The sequence below is a fragment of the Lathamus discolor genome, chromosome 1 (assembly GCF_037157495.1).
Source record: "Lathamus discolor isolate bLatDis1 chromosome 1, bLatDis1.hap1, whole genome shotgun sequence".
In the NCBI taxonomy this organism is placed as follows: Eukaryota; Metazoa; Chordata; class Aves; order Psittaciformes; family Psittacidae; genus Lathamus; species Lathamus discolor.
The window spans coordinates 41296870-41319841 of record NC_088884.1 but is presented as its reverse complement, the minus strand read 5'-3'; the positions used below and the strand labels follow the sequence as shown (position 1 = coordinate 41319841).

General features: G+C 38.1%; 1 protein-coding gene across 6 annotated transcripts in view; it reads left to right on the top strand.

Annotated features, from left to right (window-relative positions):
• The window catches only part of KCNC2 (potassium voltage-gated channel subfamily C member 2), a 106743-nt gene extending 86667 nt beyond the window's left edge, over positions 1-20076 (top strand). The window contains exons 2-5 of one of the 6 annotated variants that reach the window (XM_065665035.1): positions 9686-10616; positions 10944-11075; positions 12990-13157; positions 17069-17205. In XM_065665035.1, the coding sequence (XP_065521107.1) occupies positions 9686-10616; positions 10944-11075; positions 12990-13157; positions 17069-17205 (1368 nt within the window). Of the gene's footprint in view, positions 1-9685; positions 10617-10943; positions 11076-12989; positions 13158-17068; positions 17206-19053 lie in introns of those variants that run through there. The other 5 variants (XM_065665037.1, XM_065665039.1, XM_065665038.1 and 2 more) reach the window with 5 other exon arrangements.
• Positions 20077-22972: the final 2896 nt, after the last annotated feature.

Genomic DNA, 22972 nt, shown 5'->3' with positions numbered 1-22972 from the left:
AAAGTTTTCTAAATTCACCCAAGCATAATTTTGAGTTAGGCCATCAGGCTTGTTTTGAGTGAGAGAAAAAATAGCCATAAATGAGCCTGAGTGCTTAAGTGAGACAGAGATGATAGGGCTGAAAATGTTTCTGTAATTTTAATGGACATGAGATTTATGTACTAGGCAAACTACATTATAATAGAATTTTCATGAATTTGTCTTCTTAAGAATTTCTCTCTTTTCTCCATTTGTCTGCATGGGTGTGAAAGTCTATTAATAATAAATAGTATTATACTGAATATTTTCTTTCCAGTTTTGACCCATTGAGCCAAATGAAACCTTTTCATGATAAATCAATCACATAAAGAAAGATGCTGCCTATACAGTATTTTAAGTTGCCAGGTCCCAGAGCCTAATCTCTGCTGAAATCGTGTGAAGAGCAGCTAGTCTAGGGAAGGGAAACAAAGCATACCGAGAGGCTAATTCAACTCAGCATGTAAATTAGGGACCTTAAAAATCTGCCATCTCCAGCCCTTTGGAGAATTTTAGCTTATTTTGGAAGATGCTCTTTTAGTAATAAGAAGCCTCTGAATGTCTGATACCAGACCCAGAATATGGACTGAGAATTTCTCTTTTTCTCACATTTGCCTTTACTCTAGGAAGAACATCCATTGCATTTTTGCAGCTGCTAGAAATATTTTGCCTGTCTGATTGATAGCAATGTTTAATGAATGAGTGGCAGTGCTTTGCTTATCAGGTCACGTAACCATGCAGACCTTTTCAGTAAGGCAAGGTCAAAGTGAGTTTTGGTGATGCCTTTAAAAAAATAAAAGGATTGTTAGAATATAAATGCCAAGTCTAGTTAAAAAAAATCAGCACAGCTGGCTGTAAAACCTATAATACTGCTGCAATAGTTACAGCTTGGAAAGATCGCAAGTGAAACAAGCTTGATAAATTCAAGTGGATGGGAAAAGGAAGCTTCTGGAGGCAGCATAATTGCTTTTCAAGCAGTTCTGCTGAGTCTTCAGGAGGGTAGACCAGACTGTTAAATATGTTCTGTGTCCCCATGCCACGTTTGGCTTGGCTGCTCAATGGGACAACAAAGTGAGATGGGCTTGATTTGTCTGGTGGGAAACAGTACTGGTCATTTAGGAAATAAGTAATTTTCTTGGGTGTGAGGCAGCCAGGGGTGGCATACAAGAGAATGTCCTGGACAGCAGGTCAGGTCTGTCCTGGGGACTCCTACTGCATGAAGTGTGCACACCCCCCCCCACTGAAGCGCGTTGTCACCTCTTCTTTCTAGTTGTTCAGAAGAGAAAAAGTTTTCCATGCTGAGCAGCAGAACATGTCTATATTGGGAAGTTGGTAAATCAGTTTTGAATCCTTTGGGAAAATATACATCACAAATGCAATTAAAATACAGCGTAATTTGTAACTGGTTTTCTTTATGAACTGCTTTAAAATGTAGATGTAAGATTTGTTGAGTCAGATGTAGGTATGTATCTGGGTCAAACTGGTGTCAGACTGCTGATTTACCTGACAGCTGAGTTAGAGTGTCTTAATTGTGAACCTGAATTTCTGCGTATGAAAAGAGGCATTCATAGCCTTTTAGTTTGTGCTCCAGCTCGTAATGAAAGACAACTGCTTCGTAGTATTGTAATAAATGAGAAAAGAATGAGCAAGCATAAGAATATTTGTGTTCCCACTACTGCATGCAGATGGTAGCCAGTCTGATCTGTAAATACTCCTGCACTATGAATCTATGAATAGTTTTTACTTACAGGCTCTTCTTAAACAGTGTATCAGTAAAAGTATATTGATATATGGATTTTTTCATTCAAATATGACTATGCGTAGAATTATAGTAGCAGAATGTTAAGTGTTAAATTGAAAGCCAGACAATGTTAGCAGGAGAGAGTACAATTGAGGAAGAACTGTGCTGGGGATTTGAAAAAAGTAGACTTACCTTTCATAGGATGAAAATGAAAATATTGGCAAGAACTCTACCAACTGTGGCTTGATGTTGGTTGAGATACCATAATAGCCAGAGTTTCCCAATTAGGATGCTAAAGTTGGGCTGTTGAATCTTTATGCAGACATTTAAAAGCCAGTTTAATGCTGACATTCTGCCTTAGCCCGCAGAAGGAGGATGAGTTATAAATTCTGAGAGACATTAAATTGGATTTAGTGCCTGATACTTCATGTATCATGTTTTTGGTTTTCCCTTGAAGATTTATTTAAAATGCTGTGTCTATATCCATTCCTTAATCTTTGGAGAGTGATAATGTGAGAGATTATGATTTATGACTGATGAGGCAAACTGAGAATATATTTGCCTTGAGTTTGTATTTTAAATGCCAGTAGTTTGGTTAGTAGATGCTCATGGTATTTGGTATCTTACTCAGTATACCCAAATGCAATGCACTGAAAATGCATCACACCATAAAAACATATGCAGCTTTTCCTTTTTTTTTGTGTGTATGTGTGTGTAAAATGTTAATTTTCCAAGGAGAGCTTATAGCTAAGGAAGACCAGGAACTTTGAGTAATAGAGTTGTGAAGAGACTAATGATCGCTTTGGTGAGATGTTGGGTTTGGGTAAAATGAGCATTAATATTTAAATTTCATCCCACAGAAAATTAAATTATGCAGTTAAGGTCATCACAAGAGCTCATTCTAAAATCACATTATGATTTTAGCAGGTTCCTGTTATCCAGATGAAAGATAAAGAGAGGGAAAAAATCTATCGTGTTAAAATCAGAAATGAGAACAATCTGTCAAATCTAAACCCACAGACAACTCTTTTTAAAGCTGGAAGTGGTATATAATTCTGTGATTTCATTCCAATGTTAGTTGTACTCATGAGAGTGAAGCATGCCATTTACTTTACAAATGCAGTTTCTTTTTCTGCTTAAGTAACATCCATAGTTGAGTCGTATTTTCATTGAATACCCAAATCCTTCAAATTTATTGGAATTTTTATGGGATTTCTCTTTTTAAGACTTTGGTTTTATATGACTAAATAGCTATAAAACTAGATTAAAAAAATCTGCATCACAAGTTAGTTGTGACTGATTGGAAACAGTATGCGATGTTGGCTTTGTTCCCCGTTTGACTGTGTCTTACTCTTACAGGACTAGGGGGATTTCACAAAGTAACTGGGGTTTGAATTCCTGGAAGAGTAAAAAAGGCTTGCGGAGAATATTAAGGGACAAATACATGAAAGATTTACAGGGACAAAGCCTTTTCTTTTCTGAACCTTGAGAGAAAAAAAAATAAAAATGTCAATATCAGATCATAAAATTTATGATGAGAATATTTAATTTCAGTATAGCCACTTATAGCAGTCTATGCTAAGAAAGAGTATATTCTTAGGGTACATATGGAGAAAAATTTGCAAAATACAGCTTTATAATGAATATCTCTGACTAAATTTTTGTAGTCAATGAGATTAGATGAGCTTAATGCATGGATTAGCTTCCTTCTTGTGGTCAGAGGGTTAGTAGAAGGAAGAAACTGAATCAGTTACTTTTTTCAAATGGCTTGTGTCATACTCTGAACTATGAAAAGAAGAGGCTTAAACTGACAGATGTGAACAGACGTCACTGGAAATAATTTTTAAATCTCCACAGTATAGACATATTTTTTTTATTTTACAAAATTAGTATGATGTTTTAAAAAAAAGCTGCCTGCCTTTTGAGTATTTTGTTATTCAAAGGAAAAGTTACTCCATTTTGAGTGTTGTCATTAGCATGAATGGTCTGGTGGGAAAGCAAAGAACTCAGCTGTGGAAACTCCCCCATTCTTGTTTTGGTCAGGAAAAGCTAAGGTGTTCAATAAACGTTTATCTTTAGTAACAAAAGCAGGATTCTGGTTTTAGTCATGAGCAAGCTCATCAAAGCTGGTTTCTTTAGGAAATAAAATGCAGTTTCTTTTCTGTGACGGTCTTTTTCGTCAGTACTATGATGGGGAGGATTATTGTTTTTTTTTAATTGTTTTAAATTCCAGCAACATGCATGTATCAAGTCTAGTAGTGTGCCTGTGAAGATACTTATTTAAAGCAGCGTTGTCACCTTTTTTCTTCAAAGGCAATTCTGTACCTGCATTAGAGAATATTAAATGTTGTATTTCCAAGGGCTTATTAAATATTCAGTACTTTCCTTTTTCTGTAGTCAAGCGTGTCAAGGGCAAGCCTTCTAAGTCCTGGAACGAAACACAAATGAACTGACACAACCATAAAAGCTGCTATTGAATACTCACATTAGAAAATATACACAGTGTGGAGAGTTTAAGGAGGAGGTGTTGAGATCCAACCCCACAACCAATTGTATCCCGATGTGATGCAGACTCTTTCTGGGAAAGTACTTAAATATTGTGAGAGATTATATTCAAAAGTTAACTATGAAACAAGAAATAAGGGTGACTGACTACCAACAATTACCTGTGCATTAAGTGTTTCACTGACTATAACCTGTCCATCTTTGAATACTAAATAATATGTAGATATAGCCTCTTTTAAGGGTGCAGGATGGACATACAAAACATAGCTTGAATATGGAGTAATATTAGTTTGATTTTATGAATAACACACCTGAGTGTGAAGATCAGTTTCTAGCTCTGTTGCCATTTTATTTGGGTTTGCATTGGAAAAGAAACTTGGATGCGGGTTAGAAGTGAGCCACAGTGTACTCTTGACCAGGTGCCTTTTCCTACTGTGAAACACAGACATGGCTTACAAGACTGTTGTCAGGTCATTCGCAGCCACGATTCTTAAAGTGACCTTAATTTCTTCAAGGCCGTTTAGGAGGTATGTGAAAGTCAAAGCAGGACACTGGATGCGCAGAAGTTGTGATACTCCACAGACTGCTCAATTTGCAATCCAAGAATTTGTTGTCATTTTTGAAATTACCTTCAACTCTGAGCAGCTCTGTTCCCAGTGGGACACTGAATTCAAATAGTAATCATAAAGTTTTTTACTTCCAACAAGTTATATGGAGGCATTTGATGCTCACTTTAGATTTATGTGCTTCATTAAAAATCAAGTTGTAGATGATTAATCCACTTACTGTGAACATTAGTAGGACTCAGCAACAGAGTTTGGCTGATGATCCCATCAACTAGAGAAGCTGGCAGCTGGAATCTGTACCAGCGTTGTCTGAAATGTGATGCCGATACACATGGACAAAACTGGGTGTACACTGCCGTCAAAATGTGGAAAAAGAGAATCAGTAACCTACTGAGAGTTTTAACTACTTAAAGAGAAATGTTCTGCATGCTCTGTATTACATACTGAACATTTCTGAAACTTTTAACCGCTCACTTCTGGCAAAACCAGATATGGCTTTTTATTAATGTCATTTGTATTAATTTCAATTTTGAAAAAGGCTGATTTGGTGGCCCTGGAGTGTCTGTACAACCATTCTCTCACTTAGAAAAGTGTTGTCCCTCAGGGGAAAAAAAAGAAGAACCTAAATGAAGAAAGATCATTTTTCTCATCTGTTGAAACAAACATGAAACAAGTATTTTAAAAAAATATCAAACTTTTAAGAAATGAGAGAAGGACTGTGATTATTTGGATCTTATTTGGAAATTTTTCTTCAACTTTTTTTCCAGATAATTTCAAGATGTGCTTGGGCCACAATCTTTAGTTTAGAAAAGGGTGTCAGTGAAGCTACTTGAATGTATACTAAGGCTGAATTTGTGTTGTAACTAATCAAAACCGAAGTTTTCAGAACTTCTCACAGTGAAATGTTGCTTCGAACAGCAAATGGTCTCATTGCTGTGACTTTTCCAAAATGGTGATCAGGCTAAGTCCTTTTAGATTAGGATGCTTCATAAAACCAAACCAAACCAAAATCCCCAGAAACTTGTGTGTGGTACCCCACATATTGTGGACATTAACAAGACTGAGGAATAGAAGTTGATTGGTCACATCCAGCTGACAAGTCTGTGAGTTTGGATCTGAATTGACTTATCTGAAATGTGGTGCTTGCCCACATGAACAAAACCGGATGTGTTCTTAAAGGCTCATTACCCTCAAAATGAGAGAAGATGCAATTAGGATGAAGCAGACGGAAAGCATAAAGTGAGGCTAGCACATGACTTCATTTAATTTCTGTCATTACAAGTCTTAATGAAAAATATGGTAGAGTCTTTTCAACACATTGCCTGGTGTTATGTAATATAATACTAAGGAAGTATCTTTGTTAAAGTACGTCTCTAAGCAATTTTCTTTGATAAAATATTCCTTCTTGCATTGACCACTGCATTTTCTTCCTGCGTGTTCTCTGAACCCTCTGACTACTGTGATAACACTGTCTTGTGTATGCGGTTTCATCGTGTTAGGTCCTGTGCAAATTCTGTCCAGGATGTTCTGATCCAAGGAGTTTACAGTTTAAAGCAAAAGGCAACAAAAGATAAATTTTTCTGTGTGCGTGCCTTTGCTCAAAACCAATGAAGTATGCGCTATTCTGTGCATGGTCAAATGTATGCATCTCATTGCTTTACATTGCTATGAATGGAAATTGCAGAACTATCAAGAAATCTGTGACCAGATTAACAGGGTTTTTTTTTGTCTTTGTTCTAACCTCTGAAAGATGATTGCCTTTAGGATAACAAAGTGGGATACTCAGCAGATTTTGGAAATGACTGTCTTTTTCCTTTAGGGATAATAAAAGCGCTGTTGAATTTAGGTAAAAATTTTGATCTGCTTTGCCAAGTGCACTGTGGCCTTTCACAGCATCAATGTTGAGCAAAACAGTAATAAATAGCTTGTCAGGCAGTTCTATCTGTAGTTAATCCCTTGATATTTGGCATTTTTTTTAGAAAGGATCTGAACCAGAATGGACTCTTTTTTTGAAATACAGCCCGGAAGCAGGTGCCAGTTATTTACATCCTATTAGATTCAGTGCATGGTTGAATGCACAATTAACCCTTATTATATCTGAGTTGTTGGTAAATTTTAGTTTGGCAAGGTTTACTGTAATTCTCTGTGCTTTTCAGGCTAACAATATTCACAATTTGAAATCGCCAAAGTGTTACTGTTAAAGAGGCTGCCCAATATTTTATCTTTTAAAAGTTCCCACTCAGATTGCAAGCTATTTAGCTTTAGTGATTTTTAACCTCCACAGATTTATTTGTTTTTTCCTTCCTGCACTGTGTAGAAAGATGCTGGAGGATGCTCAAGGAGTCTCCCAAGGGTCATTCTTAGCCCACCAGTTGCTTAGAGTCTGGTAAATTCTCTACCTGTGTTATGGAGAGGTTTTGCAGAGATCTGCTGAGATTAATTCACTTGGGTTATATAAATCTGGTTGTATTTGCTGACTCTAGTTGTTTCACACAAGACTGAGGGTTTTTCATGTATGTTGGTGTCAGGTGCCAGGAGCAAATGAGCTGTGAATGTGCATCAGTTTTGAAGTTAGTGCAAAGGCAGAAAAGCCTGGCCGGTAAAAATCAGCCAGACAATGTCAGATTGTTTTCTAGACTTGTGAGGAGAAGTTCAGACTGGATGATAAGTGTTCAGTTCAGTCCCTGAGTCAGTCCTTTCTGAAAGATAACAGATTTAGAGCATTTGTGATGGAGGGGCCTGGTGTAATACTGTGTTTCATTGATTGTGGAAAGGAAGCCATAAACAAACTGCAAATCTCTGATATAGGTAGGTATATGGGGGTTTTTGATAAATATATCTTGTGAGTCCAAATGTAATAAATTTGCCAGGCCTGCATTGCAAATTTAAACTTGTTCCTCGGAATAAAAGCAATTCTCTCTACTGTTGTAGAGACAACATTTTGTTGTTGAGCTAATAGTCTGTGTTAGAAAAATGCAACCATTCAGTATCGCACCAGCCCAAATGAACTCCTGTGGCAGATAATACTAAATCTGAGTGCTGAATTCGGTGACTGATACCTATGTACACCAAATCAGTTTTGCCTCAGTGTTGCAGCCTGGGTTAGAGTAACATTAATAGAGCCATTCTTGCTTATGGGTGCTGTTCTGTCTGCCTCGTAACTAGAATTTTTCATTGAGATTTAAGATTTTGGTGTGGTAACATGCCAGCATCCTGCTGCCATGTTTTCTCTTGCCAGTAACACCAGAACCCATACTATAAGCTTCTCTTTCCATTAGGGTGGTAGTAGGGAATATGATACCTTTTTCTACTAGCTTGGCTTCTTTAAGGTACTTAGTTTAAGGCTGGGAATTAATCGATTAAGAGAGTGATACCCTGAGTGATATTTAAGTATTATTAAGGGAAGCATAAAACACATTAAGTTTATTGGCTATAATAAACAATATTAAAAAGGATGAAGAGCCTGCCTCAACCTCTGCTATTCCTATCATATGTTTTTGTTTTACTAGCAAGTAAAAGTTTAAAACTGCAAAAACCCAAAGCCAAAAGAGTTAGTAATTTCCTGCCATGTGGGTTTTTCTTTATGCAATGGTAAAATTTTGAGCTGCTAGATAATATGAGGAAGTACATAGACACTAGATATTTTCAAAAACCTATTTAGTCATCTTTTTTTCTCTTTGGACCCCTAACACCTTCTAAAATCTTCAAGTCTTCAGAGTTTTTTCCATAACAATACTGGCTATAAGATGTCTATTAAGCTGAAAATCCAGAGTAATAAACACATTGATAACATGTTATAAATCCTTGCTCAGGGAGGGATTTAAACATATCATCTATTCATGTACCACACCATTGCTATTGTAATGCTAATACAGTGATAATGTATTGTCACTTAAAAGAAGTTGACCATTGTAGCAAAGGAAAAACTGCCCTCAAAGCACCTGTTAATTTGACAAGTTTTACTGAGTATAAGAATGTTTATTACCCCCAGCTGTTTGTCTCAATGTTAATTTTTATGAGATCCTGTCCTGGACATTCTCTTTTCTTCAATGCATGACTGTAATGACTGAGTTGAAGATCAGACTGTAAATGATTTTAAGTCCTTAACAATCCTGTGTGAGGACTGTCTCCAGGTTATTTAACTGTATTTTATCTATTCACGGGCCTCTATAGAACTGAATTTGTATTTCCCAGTTTGTTCAGATTGTCCTGGCTTTGTAACTTTGATAGCAGGATTGTGGATCCTTACACACTGGCAAAGAGCTCTGGCACTGCAATAAGAGAGGTTCTTCTAGGTTTACTGATAGGCCTGCTTAAGAGTACGAGCAGTGGATGACTGTGAACATAACAGCCTGTGCAACCAACTCTGCCTGTAACACAGTAAACTTCCTGCACTTGTGATTCATTGAAAACCCAAAGGAAGCATGATGTTTGGATCAGTCCCTAGGACCCTCTGAGATACCCTTCAGGCCAGGTGTGAATTTCTGAACTATAACCTCAAGGCCATTAGGGACAACCATATTTTCCGCTATGTGAGCGGTGGACAGCCTTAAATCTTGCTGTGGTTGGTGTCTATGGGGGCTGTTTTTAAGGCACCTTGACAATTGAATGGAATTAGTACAGATTAAAGAATTTGTTTCCACTTTATGAATCACCAAGACTTTTCGTGCTCCAAGATTATATATGAGAACTGCCTGCTGCTCTCCACTGGCCTAGATGCAAAGTTTTATTCATATGAATTGAATCACTTGGGGATGAATCAGTAAAAGATGCACTGATTTATAATAATCACTGACTCTGTTAGTATTAATGAGAAGAGCTGTGTGGTTCTCATGTCTCTTCCCTCTTTTCGTTTCAGTTCATCGCCTTTGCCTCTTTATTCTTCATCTTAGTTTCAATCACAACCTTTTGCCTGGAAACACATGAGGCTTTCAATACTATTATAAACAAAACTGAGCTGGTCACCAATGGGACAGAAACTGTGCTACAGTATGAAATCGAGACAGATCCTGCCCTGACGTATGTGGAAGGAGTCTGTGTGGTATGGTTTACATTTGAATTTTTAGTACGTGTTATTTTTTCCCCCAACAAACTTGAATTCGTCAAAAACCTCCTGAATATCATTGACTTTGTGGCCATCTTGCCCTTCTACCTAGAAGTAGGCCTGAGTGGGCTCTCCTCCAAAGCTGCTAAGGACGTGCTTGGTTTCCTCAGGGTGGTAAGGTTCGTGAGGATTCTTCGAATCTTCAAGCTCACCCGGCACTTTGTGGGCCTCAGGGTGCTGGGGCACACTCTGCGAGCCAGCACCAATGAATTTTTGCTGCTGATAATATTCCTGGCTCTTGGTGTTTTGATATTTGCCACCATGATCTACTACGCAGAGAGGGTGGGAGCCCAGCCTAATGACCCGTCAGCGAGTGAGCACACACAGTTCAAGAATATCCCTATTGGCTTCTGGTGGGCTGTGGTCACCATGACCACACTGGGATATGGGGATATGTATCCACGGACTTGGTCAGGCATGCTGGTGGGAGCCCTGTGTGCTCTGGCGGGGGTGCTCACCATAGCCATGCCGGTGCCTGTGATAGTTAACAATTTTGGGATGTACTACTCCTTGGCCATGGCAAAGCAGAAACTGCCAAGGAAGCGGAAGAAGCACATCCCTCCTGCTCCTCAAGCCAGCTCGCCCACCTTCTGCAAGACAGACTTGAACATGGCCTGCAATAGCACACAGGGTGACATCTGCCTGGGCAAGGACAACCAGCTGATGGAGCACAACAGATCATCAGGTAGGACCCCACTGGAAATGCATGTCCTCTGAAAACACTTTATAGACCAGTATGTTTGGTAGGGGTCAGAAAGCAGCTAGTCTTTCTGCCAGGAGAAGACGTAGCTCCCACCCTTCTCCCCTCCAGTGTTTGCGTGTGTCAGTCTCATAGAGGATAAAATAGGTATAGTGATGTTCCCAAACCTCTATGTAGCTGGTCTATACAGTTTTGCTTGCTCTGTTGAGAATGCTTTCCTGCTGATGATATCAACCTTTTTTTTTGCCCGTTGTTTGTTGCGTCATATGGATGTTTCTTGTTTTTTCTGCATGACTGTGACTATTTGAGCAGCCACCGTGTCCCACCCTGTTGGACTCCATGGTGTTTTGCCTCAGTGTCTGTCTCTTGTGTCAGCTTTGCCCGTGCCACATCGTGGCCTGTTAAGCAAGATCCTACAAAGAAGCAGTCATTTAAAAGGAGCAGGTGCTTTACATCAAAAGCCCAGCACTCAAAGGAAATAAGAAGAAATTATATTTCTAGCTTTCTTTCCATTTGGCATTCCGCTTCCCTGGCTAGACGAACCTCCTTCGTCTGTATTAGATGACACATTGCATGATATTTACTATTAATTGAATGATAATAGTACAGCTGATGTAAAGTTTGTCAAGAAAAATGAAAATGACCGCCCCTAGCAACATCATCATTATTAGTTTTGATGTTTATGATCTATTGTATCTTATTTGTTAGAGTTCCAAATGATGGATAAGGAGTATTTTGTGCTAATCACGTAATTATAAAAATGCATATCAAATGATAGCTTCTGCCCCCGTATTCCATATCTCTTCAAATTAATTTTGTCTCTCAGTATATCTGAAACAAATTTTTTAGCAGCAAGGATTTTTTGTTTGGTTTTGAATGTATTTATTCTTAAACCAAGCACAATCTGATTACAAAGCTCACATACCAGTCAGTAGACTAATGTTGGAAAGCTACTAAAGAATAATAGAGCATAACCCCTGTCTGGTGTCATTCAGTAATAGAAATTTAGTTTTTAAAAAGTATAGAGTCTGGAAAATCAGTCTTTGAACAATATCCATCTTTGGTCTGTTGCTCTGGTACTGAATAGCATTTATGTTCAAAGAAGCTGGGTTTCAGTCTCCAAGTGAGTGTATGCAAAGTTAACAAAGCTTTTTGAGCATCCTAAATACATTTAGGAGGATGGAAACTCCTGAAAGGACTCACACTGTGGGTGGAATATAGTTAGTTTTACAGCGCTTTGAGTGATACACACTTTCAGATATCTTCAAAGTGTTAATAATAACAGCTTTTTCATGCCGTCAGGTCCCACTGAAGGTATTCCGGCATGGAGAAGGCTCAGTATGATTAGAGCAAAGAGACACTTTTGTGTGTCTGCAGCTTTATTTACAAGGTGTTATAATCCTTGAAGTTAGAGAGGAAGGAGATATGCAAAAAGGAGCCATTTTAAAGTGCTAACTTTCTCTTCCGTAGTGCCACCATTCACATCATGCACTGTAGCTTTATTTCTGGTAAAGCTATTAGCGTCACTAGGAATTCTGTGCAAAACTTCAAGGCTGAATATAGCCCTTTGCATTACCAGTTCAGAAAAACACTTGCTCAGGTTTAAATGCAAAGCTAAAGCTAAAGTCAATGACATGCCATTATCTGTTATGTGCTGTTCTGAGCAGAGAATTTTTTATTGAAGTGTGGCCTGAATCTGAAATAGTAGACCATTTTTAAAGACAGTCCTTTGGGAGTGCCAAATCAGGAGAGGTAAGAGTTTACTGTTTGACAAAATAAACTACAGACCAAAGACAGCATTTAACGTTGGGTGCTTATGATGACAAGCAGTGCGAGAAGTATAGAAATGAAAACTAAGTGTGTTATTAAACAGGTTTTAGTGCCAAATGTTGAAAATTTAACCCTCCTGGGGAGGGGTTGTCTTTTAAGCTATAATAAGCAACATATTTTAAGCAAAAATTACTAACATGACCTCTTGTTTAGCAAAAATTGATAGCCAATATAGTAAATACTTGTTTGAAATATCCAAGTCTGACTGTACCCTGAAAAGTTGCAGTACATAATAGGCAACCAACTGAGCCTTGATTAGATTATTTCTTATTCCATGTTAGTTTAATATAACTTTATATGAGCTTTAAAAGAACAGGGAAGTCAAAAGATCATTGTTCTTGAATAGAAAATATACTTTTTGCCATTTTGTACTGATTAATGGTGAATTGCAATCTTGTTTTCTTCTAATGATTTACCTTATAACTATTTTTTGAGTGATGGGAATATCCAGCATTCAGCATAAGCTCTTTGTGATGTCTCATTTCCTCATTCATTATTGTCTGTAAATGGGCATGGTGCTTTAACCAGTGTTATCAGGTGAAGACAGTGCAGGAAGTGAGCAACCACTCTCACCTGGTGAAAGGCTCCCTCCCATCAGACGCTCTAGTACAAGAGACAAAAACAGAAGAGGGGGAACATGTTTCCTACTGACCACAGGTGATTACACGTGTGCTACTGATGGAGGGATCAGGAAAGGTATGAACTTCTTTCATTAGATCATAAAAGGTTACTCAGCAATGTGCTTGTGAAAAGCAATCAGAGTAAAATGATGTGCACAATGCTCTAAAAGGAAAGATTGTGCTCACAATGTATCTTTTTTCTTTATTCCTAGTAATTTTTTCCTGCTTTCCTTTTAGAAACACTCATCTCCTTTAGTCTCACAAAATGTGCTTGATGTTGGACCCTCATTTCATTTGTCTTCATTTGTCTGTTATCTTTAATGGAAAAGCCTGCAATTCAGACCTTGCTCATTCAACCACTCATCACTCAATACCATTTGTCACGATAAAATAAAAAATAATTATTTATTAATTTTGGTCTGCACTTAATAACTCATTAAAAATATAGCTGAATAAATTACACTTGAAAGGTTGAAATGTCAGAAGTAGGCAACGTTTTTGTTCTGAACACAACAAACATATAATAAGATGCTGTTTAGATTTGTTCAAAGAAGAGTTTGAGTTTGTAGTGCCACAAAATGTTTCCTCTTTGTAATACTGATGCTAAGAGGTAACTGTCGACCGCTGCCAGAATTCAACTACAGTAAACAATGTTTGATCTTGCAAGGTGCTAAAAATGCCTTTCTAGTTATTCAGCCTCTTCAATTCTCATTACTCACTGTTCAGTAGGATTGGGTTCCCCAGGCAGAGTTTGCAAAACCTTCTGTTTTCGTATGTATCACCCATGTGACTGATGGTGTGGCTACAAACCTAATAACCTCAGAGCATAGCCCCAAAATCAGCAGTGCCAGTAAAAGTGTTGCAGTTTCCTTAGGTAAAAATTGCTTTGGTTTCTTTGCAAATTGCATCATTCTGACAAGTTTCACATTCCCGAGTGCTTATGTGCAGTCATTCACCTCAGGGTTCATGTAGAGTAGCCGTGTGGCCCTGGACGAATACTTCTGGCTGAGATTTTTCTGCTGTCTCCCCATCCTGTCCCCCTGCTTTTTTTAACCATGCTTTATGTTCAGCAAACATAGCTGTCCCACCCAGCCATAGACCCTAGACAAATTCTCTTGTATTATTCTGCAAATGCACTTTTCACATTTCAAAAGCATGAGCTCAGTAGGTTAAGCCTGTGAATTAGACATGCAGCCAGAGTCTAATGTGTATGGTATTTCTAAAGAGTATGATTGCCTCTATGCTCCTGTGGTTTACATATTCCCATATTTAATGCTGAGATTAAATGGGACTTTGTGGTAAACATGTTTTTGCACAGATTTTGGATGCTTTACACTGCGTGTAGGTCTTACACTGTAGTCTAAACAACTAGGATTATTTAAAATATCTCTAATGGTAAGAGTCCAGTCTTTGAGGAGGTCAGGAACACCTGCATTAGGCGGATTGCCATGGCATCTTGCAAGGTAAGGTTCTTGACTTCTTTTAGGAATACTAGTATGAATGTTTTGAGTGCTGTTCACTTGGCAGTAGATCATAAACAGATCTACTGTTTCTGATCAGAAATAACAGATCAGAAATAATATGTTACAGCACAGATCAGAAATAATAAGTTACCCATCAGCTACTAAAGAAATGGAACATAATATATAACAATAAAACCATGTAACATGTAACAATCATATATAATAATAATAATTTATTATATAACAATAAAACATATTTTAGACTGGGATCACCTGAACATTTTAATTTCAAAATCTAGATTCAAGAGAAAATTTTTCGTAACTTTTACTGGAAAAATAGGGCTTGAGTTCAGAACTGACAGTTTCTCAATGAGAAATATGCTTTTTGACTGGCTTTGGTGGCTCCGATGATAACCTTAGTCTAGGCTGAAATGTTTTAGCCGCTGGCTTTCAAGTTTGTTTTATACAGAGTTAAAAGGTTAGCTCATGAGAAGAAACCATCTTCAAGCAACATCCAAATGATTTTGAATACTTGAATTTAATTCACACATCAAGTCTACTGCTTTTCATCTTATTTCTCCCCTTCATTTGATTCCTTTTTTGCTTCTTGGTTGTGTTCAATTATAATTTATTTTAAGCTTTTTTGCATTTGCACCTTATATCCATCTCTAAGATGACACTGATTTGGAGCTGATTCAAAGCCCACCAAAATACCTGGAAAGTACCAATTTGGAATCATGCCTCTATTCATCTTGTGTATCTGGTTTTTATTTTTTAGGAGTTCCTGGTCATCTTTACCACCTTCCTGTATCAGTTCTTTGCTTTTATCGTTAGAAAAGTTGAAGGAAAAATATTTTTAAAACATACTTTCCTACTTTCTGTGTAATGAAAGTCTACCTGTTTTATTTTTATAAGCTTTATGTTTACAGGGGAGGTTAAATGTATACACTAGCATTGTGCTTCCCCTCAGTTCCCCTTTCGAACATGATTCTAATCTGTGTAAATGCTGATAGAAACTCAGAAACTGGAGGCTGTTTTTGAAATGTATCAGAAGCGTGTGAAGCATCACAGTCTAGCCTGCCCTTGCAATCTGGAGAGAGCACTGCACAACGTTTTACCAGACATGAGGTTATACATTTGCTTAAAGTATAGTTTTGCAGTATGCAATTCTCATTACATAAGAAATATGTTAATTCTCATTAGGGAAGAACATAAAATATGATTTTTGTTTTGGAGCTGCTAACAACTCTCTGCCTGGTAATGTCCAGTGTGATGTTGAGCTGTATTGTCATTGGCATTTTAGAGTTTCTGTGGGAAAAGTCTTAGTATTTCACTGGAAGCATTTTATTCCTGAATGTCTTAAACTGACAAATGCTTAGATGTGTACTTGTCTTCAAGCAAATAGGTAGTGCCATTGAAATCAATGGGACTTATGCTTACAGTGAAGCAGTATCCATGTACTTGAGTAGTGAGGTCCTGTCCAGCTCCATCTTCATTGTATTTCCTTGTTGGTATCTCCCTCCAGACTGATGGACTGAACCTTTTCTTCATAAGTGGGTTTATTCAGGTGCTGTTAAAGATCCTTGAGTATGAAGATAGTGATGCAGTGAATAGCAATGCTTTTCTGTCATTTTACAGAATAGCATTTATGAGGTAAAAACAATCTATATGCAGCAAAAAGTAGATAGCTAGAGCTCACAGTGTATTTGAACAGAAATCTCTGCAAGTGCAATGTTCTCTCCAAATTGTGAAGCATTATGTGGTTGCCTCATTTGATGCGTAATTATTTACTACTTACCTATGTGGGCTAATAACATTTATTTCATTTGAGTCGGTTGGAGAAGGAGCACAAATATAGTGGTTTAAATTTGCCAGTCAGGAGTCATTTACAAATATTTCAGACTCTGCTATCTTATTATACTTTAATATGCTATTTTATTATACATTAGTATTAGACACAAAGTCTTAGGGTTAATATTTCGGAGGATGGAGCTTCTTTTGCATATTATCATTCAATCCTCTGCAGAAGTGATTTACACATACTGTATACAGTTTGTCTGGGGCTTGTTTTCTTTATTTTTGAAGAAAAAATATCCTTTATTAGGAATTGAGTTTAGCAGAGATTATATAATTCTAACAATTTTTTTAGTCTGTCTTAATGGGGCTTTGATTACGCATAGCCAGATAGATAGCTCATCCAATAACGCTGCTGGGATCCTTTACCCTGCACTCTATGCAGCCCTGCTGAAGCCAACAGAGCAACATTGAGTGCAAGATGGGGTGTGGGAGAGCAGGTCAGACCTCTTGTGCAGCAGTCTGTTGAATTTTCTGGGAAAGAATAGCTGCATCAATTTGTAAACAATTTCATTTATTATTATCTTTTGATAGTAATGCATCTCAGCATTGAGTTCTTTTGCAGGCAGATTCCCTGAGATAGCTCCTTGGACTACATTACATTGTATTGTTTGTCTTGTCTATTTTTTTGGCTGAATTCAACTGATGTCTGTGCATTTTCTCATACAAGGCTATGAAAAATCTCGAAGCTTAAACAGCATAGCTGGCTTGACAGGCAATGCTCTGCGACTGTCTCCAGTAACATCACCCTACAGCTCACCTTGTCCTCTAAGGCGCTCTCGGTCTCCCATCCCTTCCATCTTGTAAAGCAGATGGCGTCAATCGGCTACATAGTATAAATTCAAATACTGTTTACCACATAGTGGAAATAAATGTAGCATTAACCACAGGCTCCACAAATATGGTATAACTTCTGCATGGTAATAACTGTCAGTAGTAAGAAATGCCACTTGGGTAGCTGAAGATTTTTATCTTGGCTTTTAAAGATTACCCAAGGTAGTGATTCTTCTTTTATCTACTACATGGTCCTGCTTTACTGTGGCAATAAAAGGACAGTTAGTGGATGCTGTTGGCCAGTATATTCAATAAATAAGCATATTTTCAGGGATAATTACTTAAAATAATGTGCTTCCAACTAATTATCAGTCACTCCATCGAACTTCCATTTCTTGTGACTCTAATCCATTCTGAAGATGTCTGCTGTGAAGGGTCTGCTCATTTGCATGGACCATCCTGTCTCCATCACCTGACAAGCAGTGTTGCTGACTGTGGAGACCACAGAGGGCTCTGGATGTGTGTTCTCACGTTGTACCATCCTGCTGAAATGAAAGCACTGATAAACTGGTCTGCATGTGGGATTGTTTTTCTTTGTTTAACCTTTTCCTTTATTTTTTAACAATCTACTTGTTTATAAATGGCTTTATTTTGTGATTAACTTACTTCGGTACTGGATTGCTGTATCAGAGTTCTGAATGTCTCCGGTTGTTTGCACACAGATAACTGCAAAGAGGTTGTCATTACTGGTTACACGCAAGCAGAAGCCAGATCTCTTTCTTAATGGCTTGGGGAAGGCACAAAACATGCAAGAAAGGTAAACGCCATCCAGACTTGCAATTTTAAGCTAGCAAGTGCTGCTTGGTACTGTAGTAATTTCTCTGCTCCAGGGTTCTTCAACCTTTTCAGAGGCTGAGTGCCAAGTAAAATTGAGAAGACTATTGGGGGCTGTTTTGTACTGCTGTAAGAGGGGAATAGTTCTCGAGTCAGATTTTTGACCAGACTTATACCTCTGGCTCATGAGCTTCAAAAATTTCTTCAGTCAGTCTTTTTTGAGGTGCTTTGTCCTGTATGTTGTTTGTCTGTCTGTTTTGCAACCTGTCTACTGTATTTTCCATCTGTCTCCATAAAGCACAGAGATACTGTTAAAATGCCCCCATCTTTTAAGGTTAACTAAGGACATTTTTCTCCTTTTCTCTTTTTTTTTTTTTTTTTAATTTTTTTTTTCACATGGACTATACTTATGTGTATAGACACAAATATATATATTTTTCAAGTGCAAGTTAGCATTGTCTAGACTAACTCTTGTGAGCACTCTGAAGATTTTTCCAGTGGGATTTAGTAGCGGCTTTACAGTACTGACCAGTTGCCTATTGCATCAGTCTTCCTTCTAGCAACCAGCATTTGTTACAGTTTTGAAACTGTATCTCCTCTAGTGGCTTTTTCATTCAATATTAACCTCTGTTTATGCAACAGGACCAATGCAATGGCAGATTTGATGTTCTGGGCTGGTGAGGAAAAAATACCCTGAACTATAGTGTTAGAACTATATGGTAAAGACCATAACAACCACAATCTTAAGAGATCCTTGAGATTGTTGAATAGTACCTGATTGTCATGTTTTATTTTTTGTCAGGGAAAGAAATATAACTTATTGTTGAGCATATAACATGTTCTTCTGTATATAGCCTAGCCCAATAGCATGACCTGCATGTCAGAATTATTGTACAATAATGTATTTATCAAAGTATACATTTCTGATATTTAGAGATGTACATTGATATAGTTTTGGTAAAATACTGTCAATAGAGAGATAATTGCAAACAGCTTTTAGCAAAAGAATTAATACAATATCTGGTGCTGCTGTTATATTAACTACAGTGTTGTACAGAATTTATCATGGATTTTTGACTGCTGAAAAAGGGACAATGGAATTTAGCCATACCAAGGACTGTACTGGAAAGAGACTGCTGCTGCTGAATGGGCCCTGATAAACAGCTTGCGCCTTGAGGAGATCACTGAGACTTACATGAGAAGTAGAGCTGTTAAAGAAGATTAAAGACTGCTTGTAATTACTGCTGCCAGAGGAAGGGGTGACTAGTCACTGTTGATGAGTCAGCTGTAAATAAAACGTGTGTGCATGGAATATCAGTTTTTATCTATATCAAGGAAAGCTGAATTCAAGTCATCATTGCTAAGGCTCCATGCAAAGACCCACACCCCTGTTCCCACTTCCTGGTTCCTGCAGTAAGCTGTGCTGTGGATCGTACAAAGACACACTCTTAATAATGATAGTGATGTAAAGTACATCTGTCTTGACTTCTGTCATAATAATGGTATATTTTGCAGTGGTCACAAATATGAGCAAAATAGGTTTGCATAAGTCCTCAGTTTGCCATGACCTATATTTGTATGAATTCTAGTGTACATGCCGAGTCTTTAAGTTTACTTTTCACTTTGATAACAGAAATGTGACTGCAGACAAACATCACTGACTTTGTTCACAGCAAACAGTCTTTCATTGTTACCTCAAACTATAAGTATTATGAGAAATAAAAGTCTGGCAGCAAGTCTATTTTGGGTTTTTTTTTTTTTTTTTCCCCTTCAAATTCAGTGTTGCAAACCCAACATCAATAAGTATAAAAGGTGTATTAAAATGATATCTTACAAATGTATATTTTACATACAAGAGATATTCTTTGATCAGTTATTTTCTGTGATTTTTGTGATAAATGGATCTAGTCTATTCTATGTTTATTATGAGGCATTGTAGTGCTACGATGTGGTTAATTATGTTCTCTCCACCCCATTCAGTGGGAAATTCTCCAGAATCTGTTTATGTCACCCTGGTGTCCCGATTGTAGGGACCTGTCCCAGTTGTGAAACTCTGTATCGTGGAACTTCTGTGAACATGTCAAGGTGCATGCACAATCCTGGTGGAAACCAGTGGAAATGTAATACCTGAATTGGAGAATAAAAGGCAAAAGACCTGGGGAGGAACTTGGAACATATCTTCTGAAGTGGCTCATGCTCTTTCTTTAGCTGTATCGGTCCCCTGCGTGCCACTGGCCATCCCAATTCTCAAACCAGTTTCCTGGGGTGCATAAGGAGCTAATTAAAAACTAGCATGAGCTGGCTACTAAAACAATTTAAAATCATCCTTCCTGTTAATGACCCCACACCTTGTGTGGAAGTTGTAATTTGGCTAGCTGTTATCATACTCATTGAAGTTTTATTGCATCCCAGTGTGAAGTCAACCTAAAAAGGAGGTGATAAATGGCTGCCTAAAACTCCTAATCCAGTACTGTATTTGGGGCAATTAGTGAAATCCCTTAATAACTGAGCAGAGTGTCTGACAGGAGTAAGGAAGCTAGTACAGCTGTACACATGATCTGAGAGGCTGTTACCACAGTATTTTGGAAGAGGTGCTGGAATGTAGAGAAATGTAAGAAAGATTCCAGAAAACCGGATCAAGAGATGTTCAGGTTTTGAAAATGTATTATAGTAACATGCCACAAAAGCTTAATGTGCTGATTTTGCCCAAAGGTTAGAAGTTGTCTATACTGTGACCTGTGAGCAGTACCTACATGAAGAAGACGTATAGTGAGAAGGCACACCGCCAACTCCAGTCACACAGGTGAGAGTTGTCTGGCTTTCCTCAGTGCTGCATGGGGATGGTGAGGAGCCCCAGATGGGAGGCAGACAAGGTGGTACTTTTTGTTGGGCAAGACTGTAGAAAACATGGATGGTATCTGATGGTGTCTGACATGTTCTACTGCCTCAGGATGGTAAGGAGCTAGAGCCTGGGTAGACCTCCACTGACACAGAGTGTTAACCTTGAGTCCAGAATATCCTGGTTGCAGCTACTTATTTTTCCCATAGAGAACCAAGCCCATGTTTAAATGCTTTCTTTTAAAACACATCTGGAGGACAAACTGATGGTGAGTTAGTTAACTATACATGTGTCTTGGAGCTACAACCCAAATTTGACTGTTCTAGGAGGAAGAGGTGGTTTAACCACCAGCTGTCAAAGACTAGCCCTCTCCTTCCCCATTTTCAGCCCAAGTTGGAGTGAAAATGCATTTTCAGGAAGGGTAGGCCACCAAGGTTTAACTTTCTCAGACTGAGGAAGGCTTTGAACCTAGACTTCACTATGTGAAGGTTGGGCAGCACATTTACATTCATTTCCTCTTTTGGCCATCCTTTAAAAATAAGTAGGTAAAGGACATCCTCACAATGCAATGTGTTTATGCAGAGATCTGTCTGAGCCCCCACAGGACTTTGGCCCTGCAGAAGCAAAACTACATCTGGAGGAAGAGTTCTGGGTCAAGCAGGAAGGTGCTGTGTGAGTGTAGTTATTTTCAGAACCAAATACTCACCAAAGGGTGGTTGTAGACATTTCTGGGCTGCTTTAAGAGTCCAAAACCTTATATAATCCTTGTATAAGACTTGAAGGTTAGAAGTCAAAACTAGATAAATAAGCAGTGAATTTAGAAGCAATGCATCCATTAAGACAATTTACCGAAAAGACTGTTGCTTGTACACCCATTAAAGTTTTAAAGTCAAAGTGTCAAAGATGAGCATCTTTCTGAAGGATAAACTAGTGCAACAGCAGGGTTGGTGCAGAGATCAGAAGCTGTGATGTATTGTGGAGAGAGCAGATTATGGGACCTTTGGGCTTTGAACGCAGTTGTTGTCCTTCCGGAGCCTCATTCAGCACTGAGAAAACTTTGCTGTTCCAGAAAATTTTGAGGCACTGTACTACAAGTGTTACAGGTATGTACTGTAAACTGGCACCAGAATTGCTAAGAAGCATGCAGCTAATGACAATTAGCATAATACTGTGTGTCAAGGAGCTTTTCATGTGTGAAAAGATTATTGTTCCTAAAAGTTCTCTTACCAAAGGTCTGGATTAAATTAACCCTGTTGAAAGGGAAGGAAATTTAAGGAAGCCTCTGTTCAAATGGGTTACTGACAGCTAGAGGGGGAAGGGACCAATCTGACATGAGCAAACTTGCCAACATATTTAATGTGATGATATGAATTTTAAAAGTCATGAATGAATTAACTATATGAAAGAGGAGGGCATTTTATCATCAGAATAAATCATGCAGAAGTCAAATAAAGGAAATTGGAATGGAAAACTGCTACTAGAAAGAGAAAATTAATATATTAATATGCTGTATTACAAGCAGTGGCTTGAATGATTCCATAATAGAGCCTTTGAATACTGAGTAAGAAGAAATTACAAAACCCCCAAATGTTTCTATGAGGATAAAGTTATCGGTAATATTAATATTTTTACAATACATTATTTCCCCCTGGAAATACTTGTTATTTATTTAATTTTTAAAGAGATGGGTTATTTAATGGTGATTTTAAAGTAGAGTTGGCTCATGAGCAAATGATGAGATGTTAGTGTTCTGTGTTAGTTACCTAGCTGGTGTGCCATTATCAGCACTTCCCTCCTGCTTCACTGATTATCTCTGGGATATGTTGAATTGCAGAAGTGTCTGATTCCCAGCCCCAGAGATGGAGATCTGTCACATGCTGGCTCTGCAGGAATGAGGGGTGAGCTCCAGCCAGATGCATCAGTGCTCTGCGGTGCTGCCTTCGGAAGTACCCTGAGCCTACATGTGGCTTCTTATTGCCTTCTGGCTTTCACCACCTTCTGCAACCTCATCACCAAAACTCAGCCTTGCATTTTTTTCTCATGAGTATGTTGGTGCGCAGCTGACAGATTTCAGATTCATACTTTCACAGCTTCACATTCACAGATGGCAATATTCGAGGATATTTA